The following is a 16,466-nucleotide window of genomic DNA, read 5'->3' as shown; positions in this document are numbered from 1 at the left end:
ACGTTGATTTGACCATTGAAATTTGGTCATTTCCCAACTAATATTCTACAACACAAATACAACGTTGAAACAACATGCTTTTTGACAACGTTTATTCAATGTCGGCTGTGACGTTGATTCGACCATTGAAATTTGGTTATTTCCCAACCAATATACTACAACAAAAATATAACATTGAAACAACATGCTTTTTGACAACATATATTTAATGTCTGGTTGTGATGTTGATTTATCATTGAAATATGGTCATTTCCCATACATTTGGTCATTTCCCAACCAATATTCTACAACACAAATACAACATTGAAACAACATGCTTTTTGACGACGTTTAATCTATGTTGGGTTCTGACGTTGATTTGACCATTGAAGTTTGGTAATTTCCCAACCAAAAAAGTGGATCCAATGTGCAGATACAACCGCTTTGCAACGTTGTATCAGTTTTAAAGGACATGTATGTATAATCAACGTGGTATCAATGTGTCTGGGTAACAAGAAGCCGGGAGGGAGAGGGATGTAGCGAGTAAAACACATTGAAAAGTTGGCTCCCTCTCAGCATCTGTGTAAACGTTGCAAACAGCCCCCTTAACAGCGCGTTCATTCATCCATTTTTCTACCGCTTGTCCCGAGCGAGGTAAATATACTGCATTAGGTCTCTTTGTCCCACTTAAGGGAAATAATTGCTGTGTAGTGAATTATATTTATATAGCGCTTTTCTCTCGTGACTCAAAGCACTTTTACATAGTGTAAGCCAATATGTAAGTTACATTTAAAGCAGTGTGGGTGGCACCGGGGAGCAGGTGGGTGAAGTGTCTTGCCCAAGGACACAACGGCTAGGATGGCGGAAGCGGGGATCAAACCTGGAACCCTCAAGTTGCTGGCACGGCCACTCTACTAACCGAGCTATACCGCCCCATCTCATACAGTATATGAGAGGACAATGTGATGTTTTAGTGCACGATCACATGAACCTGTGCACCATCAACAAGTGCATGTCGACACACAACACACACCCGTGTGGGGGTGTGTTGTGTGTGTTTGTGTGTGCGTGAATGTGCGTGTGTTTGTGTGTGTTATGTGTGTGTGCGTGTGTGTTTGTGTGTGCGAGTGTTGTGTGTGCGTGTGTGTGTTCGTGTATGCGTGAATGTGCGTGTGTTTATGTGTGTTATGTGTGTGTGTGCGCATGTGTTTGTGTGTGCATGTGTTGTGTGTGCGTGTGTGTGTTTGTGTGTGCGTGAATGTGCGTGTGTTTATGTGTGTTATGTGTGTGTTTGCGTGTGTGTTTGTGTGTGCGTGTGTTGTGTGCGTGTGTGTTTGTGTGTGTGTGTTGTGTGTGCGTGTGTGTTTGTGTGTGTGCGAGTGTGTGTGTGCGCGTGTGTGTGCTGTGTGCGTTGGTGTGTGTGTTGTGTGTTTGTGTGTGTGTGCGTGTGTGTGTTTGTGTGTGCGTGAATGTGTGTGTGTTTGAGTGTGTTTAGGTGTGTGTGTTTGTGCGTGCGCGTGTGTGTCCGTGAATGTGTGTGTGATTGTGCGTTTGTGTGTGCTACTGTGCGTGTTTGTGTGGGCGTGAATGTGCGTGTGTGTGTTGTGTGCGTTTGTGTGTGTGCGCGTGTGTGTGTGTTTGTGTGTGTGTGAATGTGCGTGTGTTTGTGTGCGTGTATGTTTGTATGTGTACGTGTGTTTGTGTGTGCGTGCGTGTGTGTTGTGTGTGTGTGCGTGTGTTTGTGTGTGTGTGAATGTGCGTGTGTTTGTGTGTGTGTTATGTGTGTGTGCGCGTGTGTTTGTGTGTGCGTGTGTTGTGTGCGTGTGTGTGAATGTGCGTGTAGTTATGTGTGTTATGTGTGTGTGTGTGTTTGTGTGTGTGTTTGTGTGTGCGTGAATGTGCGTGTGTTTATGTGTGTTATGTGTGTGTTTGCGTGTGTGTTTGCGTGTGTGTTTGCGTGTGTGTTTGTGTGTGCGTGTGTTGTGTGTGTGTCTGTTTGTGTGTGAGTGTGTGCGTGCGCGTGTGTGTGCTGTGTGCATTGGTGTGTGTGTTTGTGTGTGTGTGCGCGTGTGTGTTTGTGTGTGCGTGTGTTTAGGTGTGTGTGCGTGTGCGTGCGCGTGTGTGTCCGTGAATGTGTGTGTGATTGTGTGTGTGATTGTGCGTTTGTGTGTGCTGTGCATGTTTGCGTGGGCGTGAAAGTGCGTGTGTTGTGTGCGTTTGTGTGTGCGTGAATGTGCGTGTGTTTGTGTGGGTGTGTGCGTGTGCGTGTGTTTGCACGTGTACGTGTGTTTGTGTGTGCGTGTTTGTGCGCGTGCGTGCGTGTGTGTGTTGTGTGCGTGTGTTTGTGTGTGCGTGTGTTGTGTGCGTGCGTGCGAGTGTGCGTGAATGTGCGTGCGTTAGGGTGTATTTATGTGTGTGTTTAGTTGCGTGTGTTTGTGCGTGCGCGTGTGCGTGCATTAATGTGCGTGTGATTGTGTGGGCGTGTGCGTGAATGTGCGTCTGCTCGTGTGTTATACGTGTTTGTGTGCGTGCGCGTGAATAAGCGCGTGCTCGTTGTCGTGTGCTTGTTTAGGTGTGTGCGTGAATGTGCGTGTGTTTGCGTGCGTGCACGTGTGCTTGTGTGCGAGCGCGTGAGTGTGCGTGTGTGTGTACGTGTTTGTGCGTGCGCGTGCATTAATGTGCGTGTGATTGTGTGGGCGTGTGCGTGAATGTGCGTCTGCTCGTGTGTTATATGTGTTTGTGTGCGTGCGCGTGAATAAGCGCGTGCTCGTTGTCGTGTGCTTGTTTAGGTGTGTGCGTGAATGTGCGTGTGTTTGCGTGCGTGCACGTGTGCTTGTGTGCGAGCGCGTGTGTGTTCGTGTGTGTGTCTGAATGCGTGTGTGTGTGTGTGCGCGCGTGTGCGTGCGTGTACATGCGTGTTCGTGCGCGTTGCAGCCAATTGTTGCGAGGCTGCTGCGAGGTGGAGCTTCTTTCCCCGGGCGGACGAGACAGAGTCAGCAGCCTGACAGCAAGCGGCAGAGAGGAGGCAGTCAGGAGGAAAAGAAGGCAGTTAGGAGGTAAAGAAGGCAGTCAGAAGGAAAAAGAAGGCAGAGGTCGTCACTCTCCAGGGTTTCTTCCAGCTACAACATGAACGCCAAGACGTCGCGCTTCCGCGTCCTCGTCCTCGGGCTTCTCGTCGCCGCTGTCACGGCCAAGGCGCCCAGGCTCAAATTTGTGGTGCACGGTAAGCTTACATATATATATATATATATACATTTTTTTTTTTACAAATATATATATATATATATATATATATATATATATATAATTTTTTTGACTTTGTGGATCTTTTATCGAAGCGATGCATGCTGGGTAAAGTGACAGATAGATGGAGTGATGCCGACTATGGCGGGGATTGATCGTTAAAATGGCCCCTCCCCCCCCTTGCTGAGGTCGTCAATTAAAGGAAATGAGAGGCAGCGCGTCCATTGTGAGAAGAACCTCATTTCATTCACTTCATACCGAATGAGTAAGCTGCAATGCGGGAGAGAGGCGTCGCAACGGCCGTGTGGAGCACGTCGACATGTGGTGGTGGTGGTAATTGAGATTGTGTGGAAAATTCCGAGCCCACTCATCATTATTTATTCCACTCACATATTTCACACCTCGCACATATGCAGCCAATGGAGGGGGGAGGGGGGCTGTTATATGTAAGTGCCCCCCCCCCCACCCTACACAATAGATGAACACTTGGTACAAAACGTACAAGACGACAACAGCCATTGTCATGCAGTGCGCGCGCGCACACACACACACACACACACACACACACACACACACAAGGTTGGTAGAGCGGCCGTGTCAACGACTTGAGGGTTCCAGGTTCGATCCCCGCTACCGCCATCCTAGTCACTGCCGTTGTGTCCTTGACTTTACCCACCTTGCTCCCCAGTGCCACCCACACTGCTTTAAATCCATCCATCCATTTTCTACCGTTTATTCCCTTCGGGGTCGCGGGGGGCGCTGGAGCCTATCTCAGCTACAATCGGGCGGAAGGCGGGGTACACCCTGGACAAGTCGCCACCTCATCGCAGGGCCAACACAGATAGACAGACAACATTCACACTCACATTCACACACTAGGGACCATTTAGTGTTGCCAATCAACCTATTCCCAGGTGCATGTCTTTGGAGGTGGGAGGAAGCCGGAGAACACGGAGGGAACCCACGCAGTCACGGGGAGAACATGAAATCTAACTTAGATATTGGGTTTCTGTTGTGGTTTACTTTATACACACACACACACACACACATTATTGTACTTCCGACCTTCTTGGGACGTGAGATAAATGCCTCCCTCTTTAGGACCAGCCTTTGTAGATATATAAAGATGTGTATTTACAACATTAATAATATATACATACTATGCATATATATATATATAAAAAACAAGCTTTGTTGTGAAAAATGAGTCGAAATTTCACAAGAAAAATTTCACAGTTTCACCAGACAAACGTAGAATTTTGGCAGTGTTATAATAAAAGTCGTCATTTTACTCAACGCCAGTCAAAATGTGACAAGAAAAACTGAACATTTGTGCAATATTATGAAAAACGTTAGAATTTTACTCAATAAGAGTCGCAGTTTTACAAGGAAAGCTTAAAATTTTGGCAATTTTATGAAAAGAGTCGTAACTGCACTCGACAAAAGTCACAATTTTAGTAGAAAAGTTTAAAATTTTGGCAATATTATAATAATAAATCGGAATTTTTACTTGCAAAATCTATGATAAAAGTCATCATTTTACTCCAAAAATGTCACTATTTTACAAGAACAACAAAAAATGGCAATATTGTGATTAAAGTAAGAATTCTATATATGACAAATGGAACCATTTTGCATTAAAAAATAATAAATAAAAAAATATTGCAATATTACAGAAACAGAAAGAATATGAGAAATTGTTCCCAATTTTATAAGAAAAAAGTCAACACATTGTGAGAATTTTATTTAAATTTTTTTAAATTTGTTGTTTGTAATTGTTTTTTAATCTTCATTATTTACTTGAAGTTATTACAGTATGTCTCTACATACATATTTAATTGTTTTAAATTAATTTTGGCCAAAGGGGGCGCATTTAAATTTCTTACACACACTTGTTATTTCATATGTTGACCAGAGGGGAATCACTTTTAAAAGCGACACACAGTCAATTTGAAAAATCCCTCCTTTTTGGGACCGCCCTCATGTTGATAGATGTCACCACCAGGGGTGCAAATGAGACATTCTCTATTAGATGCAATGGTTTTCAGTATGGGGACCATGATTTATGTCCTAACTTGTTCACACCTTCTCATATGGAAGCTACTTTGCTTTGTGAATGTCTCAAGAAGGGTAGAAATACAAGAACACACACAATGAGAGGTCCTGGCAGTGTCCTAACGTCGTCATCGTATAAATTGCCCTCGCTTGGCCGCTCCGACCACCTGTAGATGTCCTGCAGCGTTCAAGGAAACGTCTCACGGTGTGAGCTCGTTGAGCTTTTAAAGGCTGACGTCACCGTCTCGGGGGATTAAGTGTGTAAAGGATATCACCACAAAGACTCAGGAACACTTCAGAAAACCACTGTCAGTAGCTACAGTTCGTCGCTACATCTGTAAGTGCAAGTTAAAACTATACAATGCAAAGCCAAAGCCAGTTATCAACAACACCCAGGAATGCCGCCGGCTTCGCTGGGCCTAAACTCATTATGTTAAAAAATTATGTTTCTAAATTTGAACATTAAGTATATTGTCTTTGCATTATATTCAATTGAACATAAGTTGAAAAGGATTTGCAAATCATTGTATTCTGTTTTTATTTACGAATTACACAAGGTGACAACTTCACTGGTTTTGGGTTTTGTACTATAAAACAATGATGGAGGTGTTTGGATGTATTTTTTTGGCTCTATTGTTAGCCGACTTTTGCCGGAGTTTATTTATGATTTAGAAAGCATAAAAAAAGAAAAACATAAGGATTGTGAATGATAGGCTAAATTAAAATTCTGTTCCCTTCAAAGTAGGGCTGCAACAATTAATTGATTAAATCGATTAAAATCGATTATAAAAATAGTTGGCGATTAATTTAGTCATCGATTTGTTGGATCTATGCTATGCGCATGCGCAGAGGCTACTTTTTTAAAATGTATTTATTTATTATTTTATTTTTTTTATAAACCTTTATTTATAAAACGCAACATTTACAAACAGCTGAGAAACAATAATCAAAATAAGTATGGTGCCAGTATGCTGTTTTTTTTCCCAATAAAATACTGGAAAGGATAGAAATGTAGTCTGTCTCTTTTATCCGATTATTAATAGATTAATCGACAGATTAATCGATTATCAAATTAGTTGTTAGTTGCAGCCCTACTTTAAAGTGGAAGAAGGTTAGCACTTATGATAATTGTATATTTGTTGCAACATTAGATACAATTGAAGTTTCAAATATACGCAATTTCATGCAGTACATACATTTTTTTTTCTTCTGTTGATGTGTTTTTCCGGTCTTGCCACCTAACCCGGGGGGAAGGGCGACACGGCAGTGCGGCTGGATCAAAAGAGACGCTTTGCTGAACAAAAAGTTGCTTTATTACAAGCGAGTGTCATTATACAGGTCTGCAGTACCTGGAGGAGCTCAGGTCAAAAATGAAGGACTCCTCACCTGGAGGAGCCGAACCACAGTCTTATATTCCTTCTTTCACTGTCTGGGTGTGTGTTAATTCAGGATAGTACAACCTGACCATGTAAGGATATGTTCACGTGTAAGTGTCCGGGAAGACATAACTTGTATAACATAACTTGTAATTTGACGTTAAGATAAGCATGGAATTTCTCCTCCAGGATAGAGCTAGAACTTTTGCATTCCTAAGCCCGATTTTATTGCTTCTTCTCGTGAGAGAGCTAATTCCAGTCCACATGTGAATGTCCAACAAAGGCTCCTTAATTCATTATGTGCTCGACCATTACTTAAACCTGGTGGTTCGTTTTCTCCAAGTTGAATATAAATATTCACCTTATGTAGAACATAATGAGTTCATTAATTCACTTCACTGTCGAAATGGAAAGAATGAATACATTAAATGATGTGGCGGTCCAGATGTGGTACCATTGTGTATGACACCTCTGCCTTACAGGCTTTTGTATAACCAACTCTATCCTGACCCACAGAACCGTCTCGATTCCACTTCGACAAGCCCGAGAACTACGTCAGCATGTACCACCAGGAGGGGAACAACACGCTGTACGTGGGCGGGCAGGCCATGATCTACGTGCTCACCTTCGGCAACAGAGGCGTACATGACCTGCAGGTGCTCACTCCGTAGCAGTACACACCGTCTGTAGCTGACTGCCTTTGATTGACAGAGCGATATAAATACGACCTCGAGAGTGACAGTCATATTTATATGAGAGATCAGAACAGTTCCAGCCGTTTGTCAATCAAAAGGTGGACATTTTCCAAAAACATATTCACGCCTTGCTATTGATGCAAAGTCTAAATATGACAAGACTGACGTGTGAAGTGGGGGTGGAAGCAATAGTTGGACTGATTGAATCCTTTTAGAGAGGATAGTATTAGAAAATAATAAACACACCGTCAAATAAATTTCTCTCTGACTTAGCATAATCGTCTTTGGAAAAACTGCACTTGTAATGGATGGCAGTAGGTTGTGTTCCTAATTAAAGGGCCACAACGATTGCTGCTTGGTTCTAAACCTCGAAGATACATTTCCTAGAGATAAATTCAAGCCACATTTTGTGCTGGTGGAGAGAAACTGTGCCACCTACGTACTTAATGAGAGTTCATGTCCAAGCGGTGTGTAGGCTGTACGGCACAGACACGTTGTGGAGAAGCGCGGGGAGGCAACAAGGCGCTAAAAGTCTCACATAAGAAGGGCAGAAAAAGTGATGGGTCGCTGTTGGAGCTGCGGAGGCGTGACAGAACTAACCCTTGCTTGCTCCTCCAACAGATCCCAGCACCGTCAGATCAGACCGCCATCGACACCTGCAAGGCCAAGGCGGCACCGCTCGAGGTAGAAGCTCACTGTCCACTAAGTGCATCTTTAACAACCTCGCCCTGTTTCCATCATCACCACCACCATCATCATCATCCATTCAGAGGTTTGTGCCACGTGCGGATTACTTCTAAAACCTTCCAAAATTACATATAAAAAAATTACCCTAATGATGTAGTCTTCTCAAAAGCAACAGCAGTAATCCAATCAGTCTCAAATTAACGACCTCCGTCAAGGAGATTTTTTCATCAGCATGGTTTTGTGCGCACCTTCCTGTGTTCTTTGCTGAGGATGTTCCTATTCATTGTTGCTGACAATCCACACATTGACGCTGGGATATAGGGCTGTGTCCTGCTCTTTAACCATTTGATTCAGGAGTTTAATTTGACTATCAACCTCAGAGTCAAACATTAAATCCCCCTCCTAACTCCATGTACAGCGGGTCATCATGGGGTGATAAATTAATTGCATTCATCATCCATCCATCTTCCGCTTATCCGGGGTCAGGTTGCCGACTTCCACCTCCACAGTTACTTCATCCAGTTCCTCCCAGGGTATCCTGAGGCAACCCTCCAAGTCAGACAAGACCGGAACCTCTCACCATCCTGGGGTATCGTGACCAGATGCCAAAGGTGGCTTTATTCAGAGCTCTACCCGAATGAGTCAGATCGGGCTTCTACCGCCATGGGTAAGATTTACCCATGGCTAGCAGATGGGGCTCATCAACCTAGTAAGGCAGCCCATCTAAGAGAAGGACATCTCCAAACTCAAAATCACCGCTGCCTTGTGGTCAACCAACTCGAGGGTAAGGCTAAAGGAGTAAACCCCAACAGAAAATCAGGAGTCGGAGTCATTCCGACAACCACAGCCAAGCTTTATTGACACTCGTCGCTACCTTGGACCCACCAGCCACGCGGAGGGGGGGGGGGGGGGGGGGGGGGCTTGCTTGCTGCCTGGACAACAGCTTCCCCTTCATAGTTCCATGCCCAGGCCATGTAGATCCACTGGAGAGGTCCACTGGAGAGGTCACTCCAGCATCACTTTAAAGGATCTACCCCATCGTCTCCCGAGACGGAAGGATGCCGACAACGGAAACGACTCGGAGAGGTCCACTGGAGAGGTCACTCCAGCATCACTTTAAAGGATCTACCCCATCGTCTCCCGAGACGGAAGGATGCCGACAACGGCAACGACTCGAATGACAGAGCGTCTCACCCTAAGCTGTATCTCTAAAGCAGAGTCCCGCCACCCTATGGATAGAACTTATTTTGGCTGCTTGTACCCGCGACCTCTTTTACCTCACAATACAAAGTTCATGACCATAGGTAAGAGTAGGAACATAGATCAACCGGTAAATCGAGGACTTTGTCTTCCGGCAACACCTCCCTCTTAACCATGACGGACTGAGTTCACATCACTGTAAACACTTCACCGATCTGCCTGTCGATATCAAGATACATTGTCCGCCTGCAGGAAGAAAACCCTGAGGTACTTAAACACCTCCATTTGGGGCAATATCACATCACCAACTCAGAGATGGCACTCTAAATGTTTCCGGGCAAAAACCAAGGACTCGGACTTGGAGGTGCTGATTCTTATCTCAGTCACCTCACACTCGGCAATGAACTGAACCGGTGAAAGCTAAAGATCACGGCCAGATGAAGCCAGCAGGACCACATCATTTGCAAAATGCAGACACCAAAGCGTATCCCAACAATGCACTGACGGCGTATAGAAATTCTGTCCATAAAAGTTACGAACAGACTCGGTGACAAAGGGCAGCCAAGGCAGAGTCCAAACCTCACTGAAAACAAATCCGATTTACCAAGCTCTGAGACGATCATAAATAGAATGGTTCATTATGCCTTTTTTAAACTGTCCCAAACGCTGCCACGTACTCCGGCTGTCGCTGCCACAAAGCTATTCAAAGATTCACCAGTAGGACCTGATATTCAGCTGGGAACGTGATAAACAACAAATAAACAAAATATCTATGTATTCTAGCCGCAACACAAGGCTTATTTTTAATACAACACAAATGAGTCCCACATAATAAATGTCTCTTTCCTCCCGTCCACGAAAACCGGCAAAACCACAACCCAATGAGCAGTACACAACCCAACGGTTCCTATAGTAACTGTATTCCCCCCAAAGTTACGTATGGGACCCACTGCAAAAACTGAAATCTAAGTAAGATTAAATATCTCAAACAAGGGTGATATTTGCTTATTTTCTGTCTGATAAGATACTTCTTCTCACTAAGCAGATTTTATGTTAGAGTGTTTTACTCGTTTTAAGTATTTTGGTCCTAAATGATCTCAGTAAGATATTACAGCTTGTTGCTGAGATGTTATGACCTATATTGAGTAAAACATGCTTGAAACTAGAATATCAACTGTTGCAAAGCTGTGTCATCAACAACTACTTTTTTAAAGTAATATTTTTTTATTTCAAGCATGAAATAAAAAATCATGATGACAGATGACAGCCAAATGGACTTTGCTGTTTTATTTTAAATGAAACAATAGAACATACATACTCATATAGTAGTACAGTTGGCACAGTACAGTAAACTGACAGTTAATATTTAAACATTTAACATGTGACATTTCTAACAATTTTGAACAGAAATAGTTCATGCATTCAGGTAAATTCTTCAAAATTACAATTAAAAAAATTTTGGCCGGGGGTCGGGCTTTATATATGTGCACCAATTGACTGAAAGAGCACGCACTTGGCGCGATGATGTCATGTTATCGATGGAAAAATGCATTTTTAGACAATATGACTTGCCTGAGCGGCTAGTAACAAGCCTTGTTGCCTTTCCATTAAGAACAATAAACTAGTTTTTAGTATAAGTTTGCTGGTTTCAAGAAATGTAATGCCGAGCGCATATCATTATGTCAAGATAATGGCACTTTCATTTACTTCATTTAAGAATATTTTTCAACATATTGAGCAAAAAGGTCTCATGCTTTTTTTCTACCCAGAAAAGTGCACTTGTTATTAGTGAGAATATACTTATTTTAAGGTATTTTGGGGTTCATTGAGGTTAGCTAATTTTGCTTGTTTTGGAAAGTCTTGACAACCCAATTTTTCTTGTTCTATTGGCAGATAATTTTGCTTAGTTCAAATAAAATATCCCTCATTTTTGTATATTTTTTTTTTGAACACTGACTTTTTGCAGTGCAGCACTTACAGTATGGGATAGCAATAGATTGTTGGAAACCGTGGATCCAACTCGAGTCTTTCCGTTAAATATCTGCTTGTCCAAGTTTTCCACAAACCAATGACAAAATCCACAAAAACTGTAAAAATGAGAAAATAATCCACATAATGGCTCCGCAGCAAAAGCATTGCCGGCTGGCGCAGTCCTAAGCTGGCATCTGACGTCTGTTTCTGCTTCCGCCCTGTCCGATACCACTCCATGCCTTATCTATGCCCACAATCAGTTAATCTGCTTTACTGATATCCCTATTACTATTTGATATGCCTTGTAACAGTTCATGGAGGAATTACAGGTTTCGTTAATTTTCTTTTATTCCCAGCTAAGCACAAGGTATTATATGTGGCTAGCAATAATTACATTTATGGATGGATCTATGTGGCCATTAAAAATTATTAATAACATATTATTGTGCACAGACAATTTGTTTTTTAGAGAGTGAGATATAAGTCCTGATTACAGTTTCGGCTGTCACTTCAGCCTTCCTCGGAGCAGTCGCTGCTTCCTGATGTCTAATAACCGCTGGTCTTTGGCCTCCTATATCTTTTACTCCATGAAGTACATTTTTCTGCTCACAAGAATCTTTCACTAGTAGTTTTGGGAGGATGTTTCTACATGGGGGACTCGCGCTCGTTGGGAAACACCGCTGTCAGACACTGAGCTCACAATTACACAACACACCTGTGGTCGGCTAAATCCAGCCGTCAGCACTGGTGGGATTCGCCGGAGATTGGAGCGAAGCACTGCCTAGTTTAAGAAGTGCAAAGGTAGTTATCCTTCCGGAAACTTTGCTACGACTGTTACTTCCTCTATTTAGTCAAGTTTGGTGTCTTCTTTGCGCCAAGGACCTCACTAAACTGTCCAATGTCTACCGTGTTTGTTTATCAGAGTGGTTTAGCCATTTTTATTGACGGAAGGCAGCGGGTGATCGCTCAAAGGCAACGTCCTTACCGCCCCCATTGACATTGTTCGGGCATGTGGGTCTCTCCAAGCCCGCTGCGGGTCGGTCTCTATTGCAGAGAAGGGACCAGCGAGACGGACCGGTGCGGCTGTGCCGCCTCGCTTGGTCTCGGAAACGAGACCAAAACGAACCGTCCTGCATCAGCGCCCCGTCGGTTCAGAGTTTAGTTGACCTCAAAATGCGGAAAAAGTGTTTCCATTGCGCTTTTGCCAAACACTTCACTATCGAAACGTCTCAAAAACCACCTCATGAGAGCGCAAACATTTTTTAGTTTCGAGTTTTTTCGAATTATGGGTGTTTCTATTACCAGTTTCTTATTGCGATATTTAGGTTTTGTGCATTTCTGGGGGTAATGGAAATGCAGCTATGTAAACATCCAAAAGGCCCTTTACAATGTGCAAATATTACAAATGCCTCACTTAAAGCCTCTCGGAAGTGGTAGTGCGTAAGCACTATCGGAAGCTGTAACATTAAGTTTCATCTGGTGCTGATCAAATTTAAAGCTATGTAAAAATGTCTTCATGACTCAAAGATATCCTAATCTTCCATAGGAGGGAAAATATCAAAGCTTTGGACAGTTTTTTCTTTTAACGTAATCATAAAAATGCCCACTGTCGTTCAACGACACAAAAACACTGCATTTAGGACAGGGACAGTGCAGAAGTACGTCCTTTTGACTTAGGTAAACATCCATCTATCCATTTATCTTCTTCCGCTTATCCGAGGTCTGGTCGTGGGGGCAGCAGCCGAAGCAGAGAAGCCCAGACTTCCCTCTCCCCAGCCAGTTCGTCCAGCTCCTGCCGGGTGATCCCGAGGCGTTCCCAGGCCAGCCAGGAGAGATAGTCTTCCCAACGTGTCCTGGCTCTTCCCCGTGCCCTCCTATCGGTCGGACATGCCCTAAACACCTCCCCTAGGGAGGCGTTAGGGTGGCATCCTGACCAGATGCCCAAACCACCTCATCTGGCTTCTCTCGATGTGGAGGAGCAGCGGCTTTACTTCGAGCTCCTCCCGGATGACAGAGCTTCTCACCCTATCTCTAAGGGAGAGCCCCGCCACCCGGCCGAGGAAACTCATTTCGGCCGCTTGTACCCCCAAAGTTCATGACCATAGGTGAGGATGGGAACGTAAATCAACTGGTAAATTGAGAGCTTTGCCTTCCGGCTCAGCTCCTTCTTCACCACAACGGATCAATACAGCGTCCGCATTACTGAAGACGCCGTCAATCTCACGATCCACTCTTCCCTCACTCGTGAACAAAACTCCGAGGTACTTGAACTCCTCCACATGGGGCAATATCTCTTTCCCCAACCCGGAGATGGCACTCCACCCTTTTCCGGGCGAGAACCATGGACTCAGATTTGGAGATGCTGATTCTCATCCCAGTCAGTCGCTTCACACTCGGCTGCGAACCGATCCAGTGAGAGCTGAAGATCCTGGCCAGATGAAGCCATCAGGACCAGATCATCTGCAAAAAGCAGAGACTAAATCCTGCAGCCACCAAACTGGATCCCCTCAACGCCCTGACTGCGCCTAGAAATTCTGTCCATAAAAGTTATGAACAAAATCGGTGACAAAGGGCAGCCTTGGCGGAGTCCAACCCTCGCTGGAATCAGGTCCGACTAACTGCGGACCAAGCTCTGACACTGACCATACAGGGAGCAGATCGGCAATTAATAATTAATAATTACAGATGAACCAATTTTTTGCGCTTCATTGAGCACCATGTCCTCGTCTCACTGCCGTGGTTTCTCTGTCTTGCAGATGGAGTGTGATAATTTCATCACAGTCATTGAGAAAGTCAACGACACCTTCATCGTGTGTGGGACAAATGCTGGGAGTCCTCGCTGCTGGATGCTGGTAAGAGCGCCACACGCGCTAACGAGTGTTACAACGCTAAAAAAAGTGCATCTGCAGAAAAAAACCTACTGTTCGGCAGGTTAACGACACAGTGCTGACCGACGTCCAGGGAGTCGGACAAATCGCATCGCCCTCTGACATCTCCCCACCTTACCCCTCGCAGAGGTCCATCAGCCTGCCCGCAGGTGAGAGAGTGTCCGTTTCAACAGCCGCAGGATGTCCGCCTCCATATTGTTTGTGTCAGCATCACATGAACGAGCGCTAGCGCGTGTAACGTTATGATCTTCTAATAAAGGGCCGCTGAAGCGAATCAAGAGCAGATGTTCTTTATCAGTCTCCCAAGGACGCTACATCCCACTATAAGTCACGTTCGGAAATGAAAGCGACCTTCTGCGAGGGCGCCACAGAGCGTTTGTTCAACCTTTTGGCACAGAGGGACTTTTGTTTTCATGCCGATGAAGGAGTTAGTTTGCACTGCAGGGCACTCTGCGAGAGAGATTGATGATCGGAGTGTTTCTGCTTAGCTTGAACACTTGTTTAATAACGACCTCCTGATTAAGATGTTACAGTGCTGAATAGAAACCTGGGCACTGTCGAGCGTGACGGAGCTGAACGTCTAAATTCTGGTTCGTTTTATCCACAATCACACGGGCAGTGACCATTGTGCTTTTTCTTTTTAATGCAGATCAAGTCGCTTATCTGCAGCAAGGCAAAGTTCTTCCTAGACTATTTGTCATGAACAAAGCCCTTTTGCTAGGATGCAATTACAACGACAACACCTTTCTCCACCTCCAGCTGACCTTTTTTAGGAAAATCAGCTATAGTTTCTACACAAGGCAGAAAACACATGATTCTTGGGGTGATGATTCTATTCAGATTTCTTTCTCAGTTCAACACGATTCTCGCAATATATTCTTTGGTATATAAAATGTAATAATAAAATATAATAGATATAATATAATAAGACCATTTTCAAAACTCAGGTTAAAAAAGCTCATCTTGGCTGTTCACATAGGACGTATACGCATACTTGCCAACCCTCCCGATTTTCCCGGGAGACTCCCGAATTTCAGTGCCCCTCCCGAAAATCTCCCGGGGCAACCATTCTCCCGAATTTTTCCTAATTTCCACCCGGACAACAATATTGGGGGCGTTCCTTAAAGGCACTGCCTTTAGCGTCCTCTCTCACCTGAAAATGAGACTATTATATATCTCTCCGTTATCCATAGGTTTATCTATAACCCATAAAGTAGGCAGGCACGGAGCTATTTCTCACTGTGGGTTTATTCCAGCCGGCACGTTAATACACTGACATACAACATTCGGATTCCCATCATGCATTGCTTCAAAACTACGGCAAGTAGTAATGTCCAAAAAACATAACAGAGACGAAGCAGAAGAACGAAGAAGAGACATGGCGACGACGAGTAAGAAGAAGAAGAAGTACGCTTGAAAGTTCCAAAATGATTGGAAAAAATTATCTCAGTTCATCCAGGACAGCTCGAAGGGGAAGGGGTATGCCTGCACATTTTGTAGATCAGACTTCTCCATTGAACACAGTGGCCGAACGGATATAATCATTCATGAACGGATTATTTATATATATAAGAAATACTTGATAATATATACATCCCCCGCTACCCCCCCCCCCCCCCCCCCCCCCGCCACACCTTCAAAAAATAAGAGTTACCGTATTTTACTGACTATAAGGCGCACTTAAAATCCTTTAATTTTCTCAAAACTCGACAGTGCGCCTTATAGCCCGGTGCGCCTAATGTACAGAATAACTTTGGTTGTGCCTACCGACCTCCAAACTATTTTATATGGTACATGATAATGTAATGATAAATGCAAACAGTTGATGGCAGTCAAACATAAGAGATACGTGTAGCGAGCAATATGACTCAAGTAAACAAAACCCACATTTTATATGTTCCATTGAAAATATAGAACATTACACACGGCGCTCAAAAATCTATTAAATGTTTTAGTACGACTTTGGTAAGCTATGAAGCCACACCGCTTGATGGATTGTACTGTGCTTCAACATAGGAGTATTATTATGGTGTGTGTGTAAGGTAAGACATATTGTCTGGCGTTTTGTTTCGCAATATTATGCAAAAGCAGCTTTTCTTACCTTCTGGTACCTGCTGATCTGTATTTGAGATCTGCATAAATCCTGAAAAATTGCGAGCGTCCGCCTTTTTAGTCCGTGCCGACCACGTAGTCGATAAGCTTCTTCTTTTTCCTCTATCTTCTTGTTATGGGACATTCATCCTCCGCTGTTGCCATTTCTAATATAAAGTAGTGTAAAGTTCTTACTTACATCTGTCAGTAAGCTCGCCACAAAAGCCCGAGTTTACATTATTCACCCAAAGAACTTTAGTTATTAGAGCGTTCCGGTCAAC

At 43.9% G+C, this 16,466-nt stretch overlaps 1 protein-coding gene across 3 annotated transcripts in view; it reads left to right on the top strand.

Annotated features, from left to right (window-relative positions):
- Positions 1-2,313: 2,313 nt before the first annotated feature.
- Positions 2,314-16,466, top strand: part of LOC133603971 (semaphorin-7A) — a 58,524-nt gene continuing 44,371 nt past the window's right edge. For 2 of the 3 annotated variants that reach the window (XR_012050390.1, XM_061957262.2), the window contains exons 1-5: positions 2,314-3,202; positions 7,170-7,309; positions 7,970-8,032; positions 13,963-14,058; positions 14,138-14,243. Coding sequence is in view for 2 of the 3 variants with exons in the window: in XM_061957262.2 (XP_061813246.1) it covers positions 3,106-3,202; positions 7,170-7,309; positions 7,970-8,032; positions 13,963-14,058; positions 14,138-14,243 (502 nt within the window). In the remaining variant the exon portion in view is untranslated. Of the gene's footprint in view, positions 3,203-7,169; positions 7,310-7,969; positions 8,121-13,962; positions 14,059-14,137; positions 14,244-16,466 lie in introns of those variants that run through there. The other variant, XM_061957270.2, reaches the window with a different exon arrangement.

Source organism: Nerophis lumbriciformis, linkage group LG04 (assembly GCF_033978685.3).
Source record: "Nerophis lumbriciformis linkage group LG04, RoL_Nlum_v2.1, whole genome shotgun sequence".
NCBI classification, from domain to species: Eukaryota; Metazoa; Chordata; class Actinopteri; order Syngnathiformes; family Syngnathidae; genus Nerophis; species Nerophis lumbriciformis.
Note: the sequence above shows the minus strand (reverse complement) of the source record. Positions and strands in the feature narration are given on the sequence as shown.